The sequence below is a fragment of the Neopelma chrysocephalum genome, unplaced genomic scaffold, assembly GCF_003984885.1.
Source record: "Neopelma chrysocephalum unplaced genomic scaffold, ASM398488v2 Primary Assembly neopelma1_64, whole genome shotgun sequence".
NCBI classification, from domain to species: Eukaryota; Metazoa; Chordata; class Aves; order Passeriformes; family Pipridae; genus Neopelma; species Neopelma chrysocephalum.
In genome coordinates, this window is record NW_020897721.1 from 6,074,966 (window position 1) to 6,091,074 (window position 16,109).

A 16,109-nucleotide genomic window follows, 5' to 3' on the forward strand; every position below is an offset into this window, starting at 1 on the left:
CCTCGCCGGGCACAGCCCCAAGCACAGCCCCAAGCACAGCCCCTCGCTGGGCACAGCGACAGGCACAGCCCCTCGCCGGGCACAGCCCCTCGCCGCCTCCGCCCCGCGGGCACCCCCAAACTTTCGGCGGCAGGGGCTGCGCACGCTGCCCCTCCCCGCCGGGGGAAACGTGCTCCCGCTCCCTCCGTGCAGCGAGGCCGGGGGGCGGGCGGCTGCCTGCTTGCTGCCTGCTGCCTCCCTCCTGCCTGCTGCCTCCCTCCTGCCTGCTGCCTCCCTCCTGCCTGCTGCCTCCCTCCTGCCTGCTGCCTCCCTCCTGCCTGCTGCCTGCCTGCTCCTCCTCGCCCAGGCTCCCGCATTGCACCGCCGCGCCGAGCCGAGCGCGGGGCTCGGGCTGCCCCGCCGGCGCCCCCGGCCCCGGCTGGCGGAATGAGCGCCGGCGAGGCCAAGGAGTACCTGGCCCGCAGGGAGATCCCGCAGCTTTTCGAGGTACGCGGGTGTGTGTGTGTCTGTGTCTGTGTGTGTGTTTGGCGGCGTTTTCCGCCCCGTCGGGGGGTGCTCGGCGCCGGGACCCCGCGGCGGGCAGGGCGGGGGCTGAAGGTGGCTGGAAGGACGGGGCGGCGGCGCTGCGGGTCCCGCTCCGTGCTCGGTCCGTGCAGCCCCGGCCGGGTGGGCGCTGCCCGCGGAGCCCCCGCGGCAGCCCCGCGCCGCCGGCGAGCGAGAGAACTTGGGCGTCCGCAGGGCAAAGGGAGCGCCCCGGAATGCGGGCGGGGGACATCACCCCTCGGTCTGGGGGAAGGGAAAAAGCCACAACTGTTCAGCGAGGTTTTGTTTCTCTTCCCGCAAGTTACCTGCTGCTAATGGCTGGTGGTTACTTCGCTGTGCAGCGTGGATTTTTTTTTGTCTCCGAGTCAGACATCCTGTAAATCTGTATGACACACACAGACATGTATGTGTTTTCCCCTGTCTGTGCTGAAGCCAGGCGTTTTTCTGTGTATTTGAAAATTACGGGACGCTGACCACGCTAATGTTTTAATAACACGGCTCGAGTGTGAATGGTTTAACGAGGGATGCAGACACAACTGGTTTTCTGTAGAGGCTCCAAGCTTGAGCTAGAGATTTTTAAAAATTGGTGCATATCTTCTGCACAAATACGTGGCTGGTTGCTGTGATCAGTTAAGTAGTAAGGGCACAGATGCACAGAAATTATATCCTATTTTATAAGTTCAAATGTGTGTAAATAACAGCCATTGTATAAACTGTAGATAACAACTGAGCAAGTCCTAAATTGGAGCTATGTGTGTTTACTACTAATACCAGCTATAACTGTCAAGTTTATTCACACAAAAATTAAGGAAGAGCACAAAGGAACAGGAATCATCCCGAAAGACACTTCTTGTTAAGGGAAGGTTGGATGCAGTGCTCTTGTGGAGAGGTGAGATGATGACTTCTGTATCACCTTGTCAAGGAAAATCAATTACCATGCGTCGGAGGAGGGCCTGGCAGCCCTTCCTCCACACTGCCCACAGTGCTCATGGCTACGATGGGTGCAGAATTAATACTCTAGAGAGGGGATTTCTAATGGCTTTGAATTCCTAACCAGTTAAATCAAGAACCACCTATGAATTTTGGGGGTGTGGGTTGGGAGTTTTTTCCCAATACAGATCACGATGATATTTGAGTGTTTCTCAGGATTTTTAAAAACCTTTTTTTTCAGTGCTTGTGTGTTGGCAAGAATATGGATGAGATACTTGTGAGTGCACTGGTCTTTAAGGAAAAGATACATATTAGTGAGGTCAAAGACTGCAAAGAATATGTAGCTTTTGGGGCTCTCTAGCTTGGGCATTGCTCTGCCTGTACTTGGCAGTGGTTGTTTTAAGAAAAATATAGAGGGTTTTTTGCTATTTTCAGGTTTTATTACAGTGCAAACAGGCAAATATAAAGACATAGCCATGAGCTTCCTGTTCCAAGCAATTTTTATGACATTGGCAAACCAAAATCGTACGATTTTTGCAGGCCTTGGTTTTATGCGTTGGCTTGAAATGGAGAGTGTGAATACACAAGGAATGTGGGACTTCTCTGTGGAAAGTAAAGGGCAAAGCAAAAGTCCTTGTTTTTTTCCTGGCATCTGCCATTATAAGTGTGTATTTCTGATCTTACGTTTCAGAGTCTGTTGAATGGATTAATGTGTTACAAGCCCGATGACCCAATTGAATATTTGGAAAGCTGTTTGCAGAAAGTAAAAGAGCTCGGAGGGCCAGAAAAAGTGAAATGGGACACTTTTGTCAGCCCAGAAAAGAAAACCCTGCCTCCGCTCAATGGAGGGCAACCCAGGAGGTCTTTTCTCAGGAATGGTAATGTATTAAATGTAAAAATGATTATATTTCTTGGACTGTGTGTAGTTTTACATCCACTGCTGAATTATTTTGTAGCAGATCATGCCTCGCTCTGATTTTCCGTAGGCAAAGGAGTGAAGAATTCTATTTCCTTGCATTTTGGCCTTTGTTTTTCTCCTTCCATAGCAGATGCTAGGCAGGAGAGGAACTAGTGATCACTTTGCAGCCAAGTGATGGATGTATGCTGTGTAAACGTTTAAGACATTAGGGGAGAGATTTCTTGTAACCTACTTCAAACGTTTGCAAAGATAGGGGCAGAGCTGAATCAGTGCACTTGGCTTATATTTTTATTTGATTCTTATGGATGACATACATACCAACCTCAGTGCAGTTACACTGAGTGGTTTTTCTAGTTTATATTGGAGCTATACACTAATTTACTAAATACAATGCAAATTATAAACTCTTAGAAAAAGGTGCATCTCATAAAATCTAAGCAGATGTCATACCAATACCTGTAATTATTTCATTTGTAACGTTAACAAAGAGTAATTAGCTCATCTTTCAGTTGCCATAGTTATTCTTCCTTGCCATGCAGCATTTCATTTAACTAATTAGCAGGAATACTGTCTCTACATCCGTGGACAGCATGTGTCACCAAAAGAGTCCTGCTTAATGCTACAGGTTATCTGCACAATACAAAGCTTTTCTTCTCAGAGGCCACTGCTGAACTCTGGGTGCTACAGGCAGATGTTCACAGGAAACCTGATGTGCTTGTAAAGAAACTCCAGAGAAAACCCACCCTGAGTGGTTGCAATTTAATAAATCAGCTTAATAGAGGCAAGGAATATTTAATATAGCGACAGCAAACACAGTGTGAAATTAGGAGATATTTATACTTATTTAAATCTGTGTGCACAGCAGATTTTGAGTTTTCTGCCTATTTCTGCAATTTCCAGTGTATCTCACTGTTTTCCAGTGCTGCCTGATAATTCCAACTTCCCATACCGCCGCTATGACAGACTCCCTCCCATCCAACAGTTCTCCATTGAGAGCGACACCGACCTCTCAGAGACTGCGGAGCTGATTGAGGAGTACGATGTGTTTGACCCTGCCAGACCTCGACCGAAAATTATCCTTGTCATAGGTACAAAAGCAGTCCTTTCTACACCATTTTATCTCTGTTACTTTGCCTTTTGATTTCTACTGCAAATCCATTGAATGCCTGCATGAATTTAAATACGATTTTTTTCCATCTGCCCTAGCAAGTTGTGCAGCCCAGTTCAGAGTGTGAAATTGTTGGTGCTGAGGATGTAGCATCCCAACTGTAAGAGTTTCAGGGGTGACAGCGAGCACCTGCAGTTGTGTTCTGCAGCCTGGATGCCTGTTGGCTGCTGGAGAGCTCGTGGTTTGCTTGTGGAGCACATCTGCCAGTTTGATGTGGTCTTAACTAAACTTGGCTCACGCACTTCAAGACAGCAACACCACGTGAACCAAGTGCTCTTCCAAGGCACGCCCCGGATTGAACTGGAACACTGTTATAGGTACATTCAAAGCTGAGCACAAAAAAAGGTGTTTCAGAACATTGGATAAGCTCACAAAGGTGGTAGGGAACTGTTGTCATCTGTGTTTAGAACCCCGACAAGTGGTCAGTATGTGCAGCTGGAGTGAGCACACACCGTCACTAATCCCTTGCACTGATAAATTAATCCCTACATCTAGTTGGCAAAAGAATCCTGTGCCAACTTCATGGACAGTGAGCACTCAGTTGGCATCAGTTAGTTGTGCTTTCTCCCCAGGTTCTCTCTTTTGAGCAGTTCAGCGTCCTTTCTAAGCAACTTGTACTTTCCAGCCTCAGACAAGCATAAGTTATTAAAAAATAGCTGCAGTTTAAGTCTAAGTCAATGTTTTATTCTGTTTTTGAACTGAAGTTCTTTGAACTAGTTTTCCTTGTCATCTGGGATAGTTGTCTTCAGAAATTTTACTGCCAGGCCTAATGCTCTGAATAGTTTAAAGAGTTACAGCACAGGTGCCAGGTGATGGACAATTACATTTTTAGTCTATAAAGCTTTATTTTTAGTAAAGAGAGATACTGCTTCCATAACAGAGAATAGTATGTAGTGTAGTAAGAGGGAGCAGAAATGTCTTCTCTGTACTGCAGAGTGGGCTCTCGAAGAACAGCGTGTCCTCTGGGCTCTGCACCCAGCAGTTCTCAGAAATGAGCTACTGGAACATATTAAAAACAGAAAACCTGACATTTTTCTAGATATTTGTGGGATGCCAAAGGAATTGCTTAGGGCATTTAAATTTTCTTAAATCTTTTGTTTCAGAATTACAGATCTGAACGTGCAAATCCCTCCACGCCCTGCTGAACTATAAAGGTTGCAATTAGGTGGAGGAATAACCCGCACCTTTCTTTCATCCCAATTAATTAGCTAGCCTTCCTTTTCAGAAAGGAGAGGAACTGGCTCCTTTTCAGTGACCAGAAGGCTCTTAATGCATTAAAATCTGGGTAGCTCAATGGCAGCAGAGTGATGAATGATGGTTTGATTTCGGGGAGATAAAGAGAGATTGGCTTTCACCTCTGGAACTCAGTGCAGGTGCATTTGAAGTGGAATCCTTGAGCTCCAGCGTGTAGTGAACAGACCACGGGTTTTACAGAGCTTTTCTTTCCCCCTATTTTTATAGGGAACGTTGTAAACATTCCACAAAGGCTGTTTCAGGTTTATGTTCCCCCTGAGTTTCTCTGAATCTATTACGGTGTGATCTGATGGAAACACGGTACCGTGTGTGGCACAGCAGCTATTGAACATTTTTGTACAGCATCAAGAAAATTTCTCCTCCCAAATTCGACTTGCCATTGAGAAAGCACATAAAAACACACACTGGAACGAATAAAAGAGTAACTGATATACCAAATAAAAGAGGAAAAAAGAAAAAAGTGTACTGTTCATTTCAAGAGGCAGGTATTGCACGCAAAAAATGTGTTGCATGTTTTCCATTTTGTATAAAATGGCACCAAGAAATTCAGTTAAGCAACATATTTATGTCAAATTAGTGAGAAGTAATCATCCTGCCTAGCTCAGGTTGTACTGGTTCCATTCACTGTTAGGGACTGAAATGAAGTTAAAGACCTGTCCTCTGCTTCTCATTTTAGGTGAACTTTTCTTTATTAATGCATTAGCCCAGGATCTTTTTAATGCTTCCATAAAGGTTTTTACAACTTCTTTGCTTTATGAAATCTGTCATCCTTACAATGAACCAGGTAGCTCCAGGGCAAAAGAGAACTCACTCAGGAAGGTGGGGGTTTTGTTCTTTTTCTGGGTTTGCAGAAGAGACCTCTGCTGAGAGGGAAATCTGGAAAGCTGCAAACTGAGTGTGTGACTGGATTTTAGAAAAGTCAAGTGGAACCTGCCCAGGTGGTACACAGCTGAATCACTGAAAAATTAAGTTTCTAAGGCACTATAACAGTGGCAAAACTAGATTGTGTTTAAAAATGTGCTTCCTAATATACTTTAACAAACACGTTTTTAGTATTGATACAGCCTGAATTTAGACATCTTAAAATATTAATGACCTGGTGTCATTAGCGCCTTAGTTCAGTGTGGTTTTTAGCTGCACTTTGTTAAAAACCTGCATGTTAAAAGAATCCACTTTCCTTTTGTGATCAGAGTTTAAAGGCTGGATCGAAGATAGTGCTGCCAGCAAGCAGCTGCCTATTGATTTGTTAAATCCAATCCAGAGCTAGATTTTAAAGTCAAAAGTATTTACAGAAATCTTATTATTAGATGAATTTATTCTGAATTTATAGCAAAATTGAAATTTTGAACTGCTGTTGACAAAATTAGATTGAAACAACTGCTTCAGTAAAACTTTTTCCGCATACAAATCTTCACTTGAGACCCATTAGCAAACATAATTTTAGATGCAACAAGTGTTCCCTAGTCTAGACATCTTCTAGAAATATGTAAAATAATCACACTTTTCTTGCATAATGCATAATCTCAGAATAAGTGAAAAGAGCAAAAACTGAAAGTGATTTGATTTTCCTTTCTTCTGAAGAGTTTGTCAGTGTGATTTATCAAAGAATCAGGAATGGATACATAATACAATAAATTATAGTGATTTGCTGTAGGAAGTAATTTTGTCCTATTCCTTTTCCCTTATTTTATTACCTGAATGTTTCCCCTCAGAATGTAAATGGATAATCCCAGCGTGCTATAAAGTGATATATTTGGACTGAGAAAAACAAACTGTGTGAGAAGTTTATGGACATTAAAGCAAATACTTCATTAGCGATTTTCTGATTGCAATTCAAATTGAAAGAATGGAAGTGCCAAAGTATTTTTTTTTCCTGCTTCTCTTTAATGACAAAGCAAAGCTCTCCTTAACTGGGGTGTGAAGTCCATCTACTTATTTCAAGCAGGTTTTTTTTTAGCTATTTTTTTTTTTAGCTATTTTATGCTTGTACAGGCTGATGTTTTTTCCAGTGTCAGTTTTGTTTTTCTGGCATCTTTGGCCTCTGTGGGAACACAAATGCTTGTTTGCCTTGTTGTCAGCTTTTCTGTTTCTAATTTCTACGCATTACTGATATATATTTTGCATTTTTGTTTCTCTTAAAGAAGAGAGAAACATATGGCTTTGTACGACAGAAACACGAAGTGAACGGAATGAGGGAAGAACATTTCCCATTGTGACCTTGCTGTACCGAGATAAGATCCAGCTTTTCTTTCGTTCCTTTGCTTGTGTGTTTTATAAACGTCTATAGTTGTGGTGACTGGCTGGATGTTACAGATAAATGCTTGTAGAAACGTTATTAGATAATGATAAAACCTTTTTTTTCCCCGAGGGTATAAGTGAACTGGGGGCAGGGTGGGGGAACACTTTGACAATGTGCACATTTCTTTGGGAATTCTCTTCCAGAGGGTCCTGCTCTGAGTTCCAAAGGGCAGGTGGAGCACTGGCATTGCAGTGTCAGGGCACAGAGGGCTCCTGCTGGCTGCTGGTGGCACTGAGAGCTCTCTGACAGTGATACTGGACCTGCTCCACAGAGAGGGCCATAACTAGAAATAATTGTAATAATTGTAGTTTATCCTGCAGCCAAAATTGTATTAATTACATAAATGCCTGTTTATGGGAATAATATAGAGAATATATGAAAGAGTTACATGATTACTAACAAGAAGCTCAGTGTATTCATATTTACTTTCAATGTGCTGCCGTATTTTTTAAAGTTCATAGAAATTTTATATTTTTAATCTTAATTCTTTGTCTGTTGAAATAAAATTCGGTGTTCTCCCACGGAATTCCCCAAACTACAGCTACTTAGTGCTGGGAACTATTATCAAAAGATTTGGTTGGGGTTTGCTTTGTTATACTGTCCAGCAGCACACACACTTTTCTAAATATAAACAGTTATTTTTATTCCCTGGTTTTACATACTGGATTCCAGATTCTCTGTTAATGACATCATGACATTTCCTTTTAGTTCAGGTATGGTCTGATTGTTTTACAGGCATTCTTGCTTCTGCTGTCCAGCTGACCTTCACTTCAGCTTTGCCTCTGGTGTAATGTAGCTGTTTTCTGTGATTTTGATACCCCTTTGGCCTGTATTATATCTGTTGAAGGGTCTCTTCAAGTTGTCCAGCAAGCTGAACCCAACAAACTGCTTCTCTGTCAGATGCTTCGAGCATCAATACCAGAAGTATGCATGGTTCAATAAAAGTCTTTGTACCAAATCACTATGGAAACATCTCAGCTGATTATTTAATATTTTTCTGTATTGTAAAATTAGAAAACCTCAGAAACTCATGCAGGCATGTTTAGGAGCAGATTTTATTAGTTTCATTTCATGACTAGTCCACTGATTTAATTGACTTGTTTAACTGAGTATGATTCTTTCTGACATGAATATGGTTCAGACTCTCTGGCTCTGCCTTTGGATTCATAGAATTCAAGAAGGGAAAAGTTCATTTTCTGTTCCTCTGGTACAGATCAAGAAAAACTCTGTTCCAGGAGCAGCTTTAGAATGAGGTCAAGCCTAAAAGAGTGCATTTGTTTTTATTTTGCAACTAGGTTTGTATTGTTTTTTTTTAACTTTGCATTACAAGTCTTTACCTTTATGATCTGGTAGATGAGACAGATTTCCAGTGGCTGGTAACAGGTCATGCAAGGGCAAGATTTACTCTAATAATGGTTGGAAAATTGGTGCCCACAGCAAAGATTTCCCGTGTGATCAGGTTCTTCAGGTGAAAGGTTAATTTAATGTTTTGCTTATAATTCCCAACAGGTGGCCCAGGAAGTGGCAAAGGAACCCAGAGTTTGAAAATAGCAGAACGTTATGGATTTAACTACATCTCAGTGGGGGAACTGCTGAGGAAGAAGATCCACAGCACGAGCAGCAATAGGAAATGGAGCCTAATTGCCAAAATAATTACCACTGGAGAACTGGCCCCTCAGGTAGAGCATACCCTGTGTTCGTGTTTGCTTTCCAGGATTTGTACATGCTGTGTTAATGTGCACCAGCAAGAAAACTTCCTTTGCAATATTGAATAAACCACTTCTTTTCTCTGTGAAAGGAAACAACCATAACTGAGATAAAGCAGAGATTAATGCAGATCCCTGATGAAGAGGGGATAGTGATTGATGGATTTCCCAGAGATGTTGCCCAGGCAATCTCCTTTGAGGACCAAGTAAGAAATTGTTTTTATTCTTCAAATAACTTCCATATCTCTACAACAGTTCAGCTCGTTGAAATCATCGGTCAGATTCCAAGAAAGAGCATTGCTCTTTAGATCCCTGCAAGTACGTAATTACAGGTTGACAAAAGGTTGTTCTTTTGCTCTGTGTTATATTCTGTCCTGTCTGAAGACAGACTATTCTGTAAAAAGAAAATGTGACAATATAACCAATAATCCAAACCTATTGTCTCGGTAATGAGAATCCTCGCGAGATGAAGGAGGAAACATGAAATCTAACAGTGAATATTTTTTGTATCTTAGTGGTTTAGAAAAGGGGAAAACGTATTTCCATATCTATTTGTTCAATTTAATCTATAAAATAAACATACTTAAAGCAGTGCTTTTAATCTCAAGTTTATTGCAGTGCATTGAGAAGACGACTAAAATATGAGTTAAAACTGCCCATCTTTTGCAAGGTTTTGTAAACCAGAAATTATGCTTTTTTTTTTTTAGAAAATGACATCATTTTGTTTGTTCTACACTACAGCTCTCAGGTTGAGTCAGCTGAAACTGTTTCCTTGAGTGTATCCACTTGTTGTTTTCATGTGTGTATTTTAAACTAATCTAAAAATACTTAAACTCAGTGGAAAAACAAACAGTTTATATCATTTTCTGAAGAAGCACTACTAAGCATAACAGTTCTGGTCACAAGTAGAGGTTGCAGTTTCAGAGCTGAACTCTTAGGAGTGCCTCCATGCAGAGCATTTTGAAGTCCTTCACAACTGGTGCACCACTGTTTCTGTACTTGGAGTTCCAAGTGGCACTGCCAAAGCAGAAGTAATGAAACAAAGCAGCTAATGAGGCATTTCATTAATGTGCTTTTACAAGGTCTTATTCTGGGCAAAATTTAGAAGACTGAATTGAGGAAATTAAAGGAATCAGGCAAAATAGTTATTACAGGAAATAGCGGTGACTGCCGACGATATCTCCTTACAATTCACAAAAGAGGAGACTATTTTATGAGTGAAAGAGCAGAAATGTAGGCTTAACCATCATTTCCTTGGACCTTTTTTTTTTTGGCCAGTATAACATGTGATAGTGTGACTTAAGTGCATTTCTTGGTGCTGTAATTTTGTGCTGATGTTGGTTTTGATGAAAGAAAGGGGGATACAAAACTGGAAGAAGCGACAGGAATTAAGTGCTTTGAGTTATCCTGGGCTCAGATTCTCTTTCTACAGAGGAGAACCAGTTAAACAACACTGGACTGTATTCTCAAGAGAATTCCTTCATTTTTAGTCAATTGGGATTTGGTAAATCCTCCTCAAGGCCTGATTCTGCTTGAAAAATAGATCACTACCTAAGTCTCTAGAAAAATCCAGGAGCACTTCATACAGGAAGACCTTCCAATCTTACCAGTTCTCAAAGAAATACTTGAAAGAAGGAATCATAGACCTTTTATAGGAGCACAGGAAGGAAAAAAATAAAAATCTGTTTAGGCTCCCTGTTTCATCTTTCATAGCAGCTGATCTGTAATATGAACATGGAAATAAATGCACAAAGGATAGACATATTTCAACATTGAACATCTGTGTCGATATCAACATCTCCAGTGAGATATATTCAGTGTTTTATCTTGGATTTATAGTTTAAAGAAATAAAATACACTTGTTTCTTTAAAATTCTCTGCTTAGTAAGCCATAATGCTACACACATAAGTAGGAAGGCCTTGTGGTTTAGGAAATGGGGACTGTCAGCAGTGGTGGTGCTCACCTTCCCTCACAGGATGAGGCTGAGGTAACCCATGGCACGTTAGGTTATTTATATTAAGCATGCTGACACTTTCAAGGCACTCAGAGATTCCTCAATGGGAAGTGCAATTGAGTTGTGGAGAATTCAGTAATTAAATGTTGTGATAATTTGTGTAGGTCTGCAATTAGAGATGCTAGGGGGTTTTCCACAGCTTGCTTTCTAGCAGCGTGTAGAAGCACAGAACAGAATTGTTCTTGTTAGCCACAAGTGACAAGATAAGAAATAGTTAGTTAGTTGAAATTTCAGCAAAGAAAGTTTTGATTGAACAGTAAGACGATTTTGATTAGATCTGTTAAGCAACAGAACATCCTTTAAGAGAATGGTGAAATCCCACAAAATGCAGATGGTCAAGTCATACATGTGCCTTATTCTTACAGAGACATCCCCTGTAGAACCCTGAGATCTGTTCATGAAAAGTTCTGAGTAAGAACTGATTCTGATTGTTATCACCCCATTGTCATGGGTGAATACCTATTCTTACAGGTGGTCCCTTTGAGACCCGAAAACAGCAGAAGAGTTTGTGTGACACAGACAAGTTCTTTACCACTGTTTGCACAAACACAATCTCCAAGAGTATCTGTTGTAATGCCAAAAATAAATTGGGGGGGTGGGATGTGAGGAGCAAGTTATTAAACTGAATGGAAATAGAGATGAGCAATGCAGGGTATTTAGAGAGGCTGGAACAGAGACTAAACAAATGTGAGGAAAATTGGAGGAGTCTAAACAAAACTGGCTACAAAGACCTGACACAGTTCAGGAAAGCATGTCTGGTGGTTGTTGGTCATTGGAAGTTTATATTGTTTTGTTACACATACGTTGTTCCTGTGTGAGAAAGGACCTGCACCCAATGTATCCTAAAGACACAGGAAGTCAAAACCTGGACTAGATATGAGCTGGTCAGTAAATGGTGACCCAAGAGAGAGCCTGTGCAGTTTTTGGTCTCAATCATGTCACCTTCCCATTCTCCAGCAGTGCCTCTTCTGGAAAATGGGTGATGAACAACTGAACAGCAAGGCACAAAGGGCATAAAATCTGTCTTGCTCCCAAACATTAACACTATAGTTCCTTGAACACTATTTACTGAACATTTTTTGTACGTGGCTTTCACCAGTAAGAGCTGTGCTGAGTTATTGTAAAGATAAACTGATTTGTATTGGAAATAGTTTACTGTGTTACAGCAGAAAAGGACAGCTCAGGCACCTGGTTTCTCTTGAAAGCACTTATAAAATCTAACTGCTGTGTTTGCAGTCATCTTTAATGCAATAAATTATTTATGCTAAATTAATTCTTTCAGTTTATGGTTCACATAGCTGTTACTAAGACTTGACACTATTGGAGCTTTCATAGTCTCTTCATTCTGTGGACAAATCAAAGGGGTACAGACACGTCTGAACTGCAGTTCAGTCCCTGTCCTGCATATCATTCTATCACAGAAATACATGGTGACAAGGACTGCTTGTTAAACTTTGCTTCTGACTGCTCTTGGTACTACCAGCACATTTCTATCCCTTCGACTCGTTCAGAAGCTGAGCTTTTCTCTGGGAAAAAATGTTATTTTTAGTAAACTAGTCAAAGCAAAACAAATGATGCTAACATTCCCATACATAGGTACAGCTCAAAGATGATGATTTCCTTATTATGTTGCCAGACTCTCGTGTGGACAGTAAGTTCTCAACGTGTTGCTAGGCAGAATTGTATTAGAACATGTTTCAGCAGGGTGACTAAAATGCTTAAGATAAAAGAATGTATCATTGCAGCACTCACAGTATTTTTCTTTTCTGCTCAGATCTAGAAACCAGAAGTCACAAACACTGTGTCCAAGCAATACTGTCAATCTGGAATAAGTTTTCTTTGAGTTTCAGTTGTCTTTGAACTTTTTATCCAAGGTGAAATAAGGCCCGTAGTTGTCTCTTTGAAAAATTTAATAAGGAAATTCTCTCATTGGAAGTCTTAGATTGTTGCCTTACCCTCTCATTTCTTAATTCCAGAGAGCAGAGTCAATGCTGCCAACGTGTACTTTTAATAAAACCCTGAAGTTCCAAGCGGTCGCAGTCGTGGAGAAAAAATGAAAACATGAATTTTAAAGTCTTAAAACCAAATAGAACTTCAGGTTGATATATATCTCTGAAATATATGATAATTTCTGCATTTTGATCATTTCAAAATCCTTCTGCATAGCAATGCAGATTTAATACTGACATATTTAGCCTTTCAGTTTGATCCTAGGCATGAAACTGTCCTGAATCACAAATTTCTAAGCTCTCCATGATCTCTGCCGAGTGCAAACGGTAGAAAGGTGTTTACATTTCAAGGACACATTTGAAAATGCCAAGGAGAAAATGGTTTATTTACCATTAACCTGTCAGCTTGAAATTCAGCAAGTCACCTCCAGTCCCAGCATGCTGAAGCATCCTAAATATCTTCCTCTCCAGTGCCACTGTAATGAAATGGCTCTGACTGGTGTATTGAACTCAAAGGACTTGGGAAGAAACTGCAGTTTGACTTTCTGTGTAATTTCTCACATGGTTTTTACCCGTTTCCCAGGAGAAACAATTAACTGTATTTCGCAGTTAGTTTCAGTTACTGCTTTGCTTTGGTTTGTTTTGGTTTGTTTTTTTCCCTCCATTCATGTGTGTAACTTTCCTCCAATCTAATTCCTTCACCAGTATTAACCTTGTTAGTGTCAACAAAGTACACATGTAGTTTGCTTAAAATATATTGTGATTTTTTTTTTTAGTAGTGACATAAGTGTAGAACAGGTATTAGAATCAATGGCTGTTCATTAATGAATATAATTTAATTATTTGATAAAAGAGGAAAACCGCTTTTGTAGAAATTATCTAAAAAAATATTTTTGTCATATATAACCTGGGTGACAAGACTATATTTCAGTAAAATATAAATTTAAATTCATATGGCCAGGAGTGAGGGCTCCAGGACAGCTGGGCAAGTGAATGCAGCCTGGTGGTGAATCTTCTTGAGGGGAAAGGATCTGTTCTTTGCAAGAGGTTGTTGTTCTGGTAAAAGTATTTTCCGTATCACGGCCGGTGTGTCTTCATTTCAGCTCCTCAACTTCTGTCTTCCTTCTCTTGAATCTCCACTTCAGTGATCCAGGGATGATCCCCTACTGGATAAGTGCCCAGTGATCAGTGGGAGGAGTGGGAGGACCCCCACACCAGCACTCTGCTGTGCTTCCTCTTGTTCACTCTCTTTGGCCCTGTGAGTTTTACGTTGCTTTCTGAAAGCCAAGCCTGACCAGGAAGCCTGTGGAATGTTCTTACCATCATCTCTCTTCTCCCCTGGAAGGCAGAGCACTCTCCAGAGAAAGACAGGCAGAGATTCCATTTTCTGCTTGGGTGAGAGGCCCTAGAGCTCAGGATTCCTGTGTTCCTGGAGCAGGGCTCTTCTCTGCCGGTCAGCCTTGGTGAGGGAGAGCTCATCCATTGATGCTCCTCAGGAGAGACCCAGATGTTCTGAACTGAGAGTGGGTGGAGGTGCCTGATGAGTGGTTCTGGAGCAGAGATCTGCTCAGACCTTTCTTTGTCTCATTAGCATTCATATTTACAGATTTTTATCAGTTAGCTGCCCTACACAGGTGAAAATCTGCATCAGTTCTCCCTAAACACACCAGTCTCTCTCAATTATCAGGAGGCTTAATTATGTACTCTGGGCAATTTGCTGGAAACTTATTTCTTGGGCAGGGTGAATATGGTGCAGAAGCAGTTACCAGGAAAAAATTCTACCAACAGGATTCATTCTTTGACAGCATGGTTCGTGATTTTGCTTTTCTGAGACAAGAAAAAACTATGCAAACAGTCTAGTGACCCAAGAGAGATGGAACTATAAAAAGAAAATCAGTAATTACAAGGGAGAGCACACATGCAATGGACATAAACTAGCTTACTAGTAACCTTTACCAATAAGAATAAAATGCCCTGTTAAATTAATGGCAATTGGTCATGAGCTGTCAGTTTTCTCAGGAGTATCTGGGAGAACATTCCAGGAATTAAGAAACAGAGCATTTTCATCTTTTGCCTAATGAGGACTAATGAGAGAGAGTGTAATCATCTTATTTCTAGCAAGCAACCACACTATTCTCACTAACAAGAGGAGATGTAGAAAATATCCCCAGAGAAAAGAGAGCGTCTCTCCACTTGTACTGTTTAATGTCAATAGCACCATCAACTTGCTTAGAATTACTCTCAATTTACTCCTGGTTCCAGTTTAGGAAGGAGATTCAAACCCAAAGAGAGTAGGATTTACTTACTAGTAAATACTATTCTAAAAAATGAGAGGATGTACCCACCAGTGTTTTATTCTGAGTTGGTGCCATCTGCTCTTCATCTCGTTCAAATGGAGTAATAAGAAACCTGTCTGTTCCCATTGGCAAAGATTCCCCCTTCTGCTGCCTTCCAGCTCGGAAGGAGCCAAATTCACTTCTCTGAGCCCCACATCCCACCTCACAGGCACTTCTGGATGTGAATAAACCCCTCTGCCCTCAGCAGCAGCTGAGTGTGCTGTGGGAAAGCAGCAGGAAGGAATCCAGTTCTTCTGTTGGTTCTCTGCACCTTTTCCACAAGCTGAGCCTCGGAATAAAACTTATTCCCCGGCCATCAAACTCAACAACACTTAGTTCTGAGTTTAAAAAAGAAGTTTCTTTTCAAATAAGTCATTTTCCTTCATTAGAAAAAAAGCAATTTGTATTCATATTTACTTAGGAGAATAGATATGTTTCTAGAGGAGTAATCCCATATATATGAAAATCCATATTTTTACCCTGGCCTGTTCCATTCCAGCTCAGAGTATCTATAAGCACGTCTTGCAGGCAGGTGCAGTTGAGGGAAGTGGAAGCAGAGTGGTTCATGAAAACAGCAGTGAAATATCAATAGCATTTCAAGGTTGTATTCCTTGTAAATACCCGTGGGAGGAATATATTAAGTGCTGTTAGGTCTGTGTGCCTGTGGATGGAGGAGAGATGTTACCCTTTTGTGCATCTTGTGTTTATGACATGGTTTTCAACTACCTCTGATGATAAAGATGCATATTCTGCAGGTAAAAGATGAATTCATAGAGACCACATAATCAGAACCTGCTTTGTATTCCTGCCTCAAATATGCTTGAATTACTTCTTTTTTTACACTTCAGAAAATTTTTCAGGCAGTACTTCATTTGAAACCAGGCTTCTTGAAAGGAGAATTTAAAAACATTGTTTTACTTGACATTTTATTTCTGTGAGTGAATTATATTTTGAATTACAAAACCCAGGGTGTCAGAAAAAAGTGTTCTT

At 41.0% G+C, this 16,109-nt stretch overlaps 1 protein-coding gene across 1 annotated transcript in view; it reads left to right on the plus strand.

Moving 5' to 3' along the window:
- The first annotated feature begins 147 nt into the window (after positions 1-147).
- The window catches only part of AK5 (adenylate kinase 5), a 76,175-nt gene continuing 60,213 nt past the window's right edge, over positions 148-16,109 (plus strand). Inside the window, exons 1-5 of the mRNA XM_027683267.1 lie at positions 148-486; positions 2,165-2,351; positions 3,313-3,480; positions 8,623-8,792; positions 8,912-9,025. Of these exons, the coding sequence (XP_027539068.1) occupies positions 427-486; positions 2,165-2,351; positions 3,313-3,480; positions 8,623-8,792; positions 8,912-9,025 (699 nt within the window). The 5' untranslated portion in view covers positions 148-426. The remainder of the gene's footprint in view (positions 487-2,164; positions 2,352-3,312; positions 3,481-8,622; positions 8,793-8,911; positions 9,026-16,109) is intronic.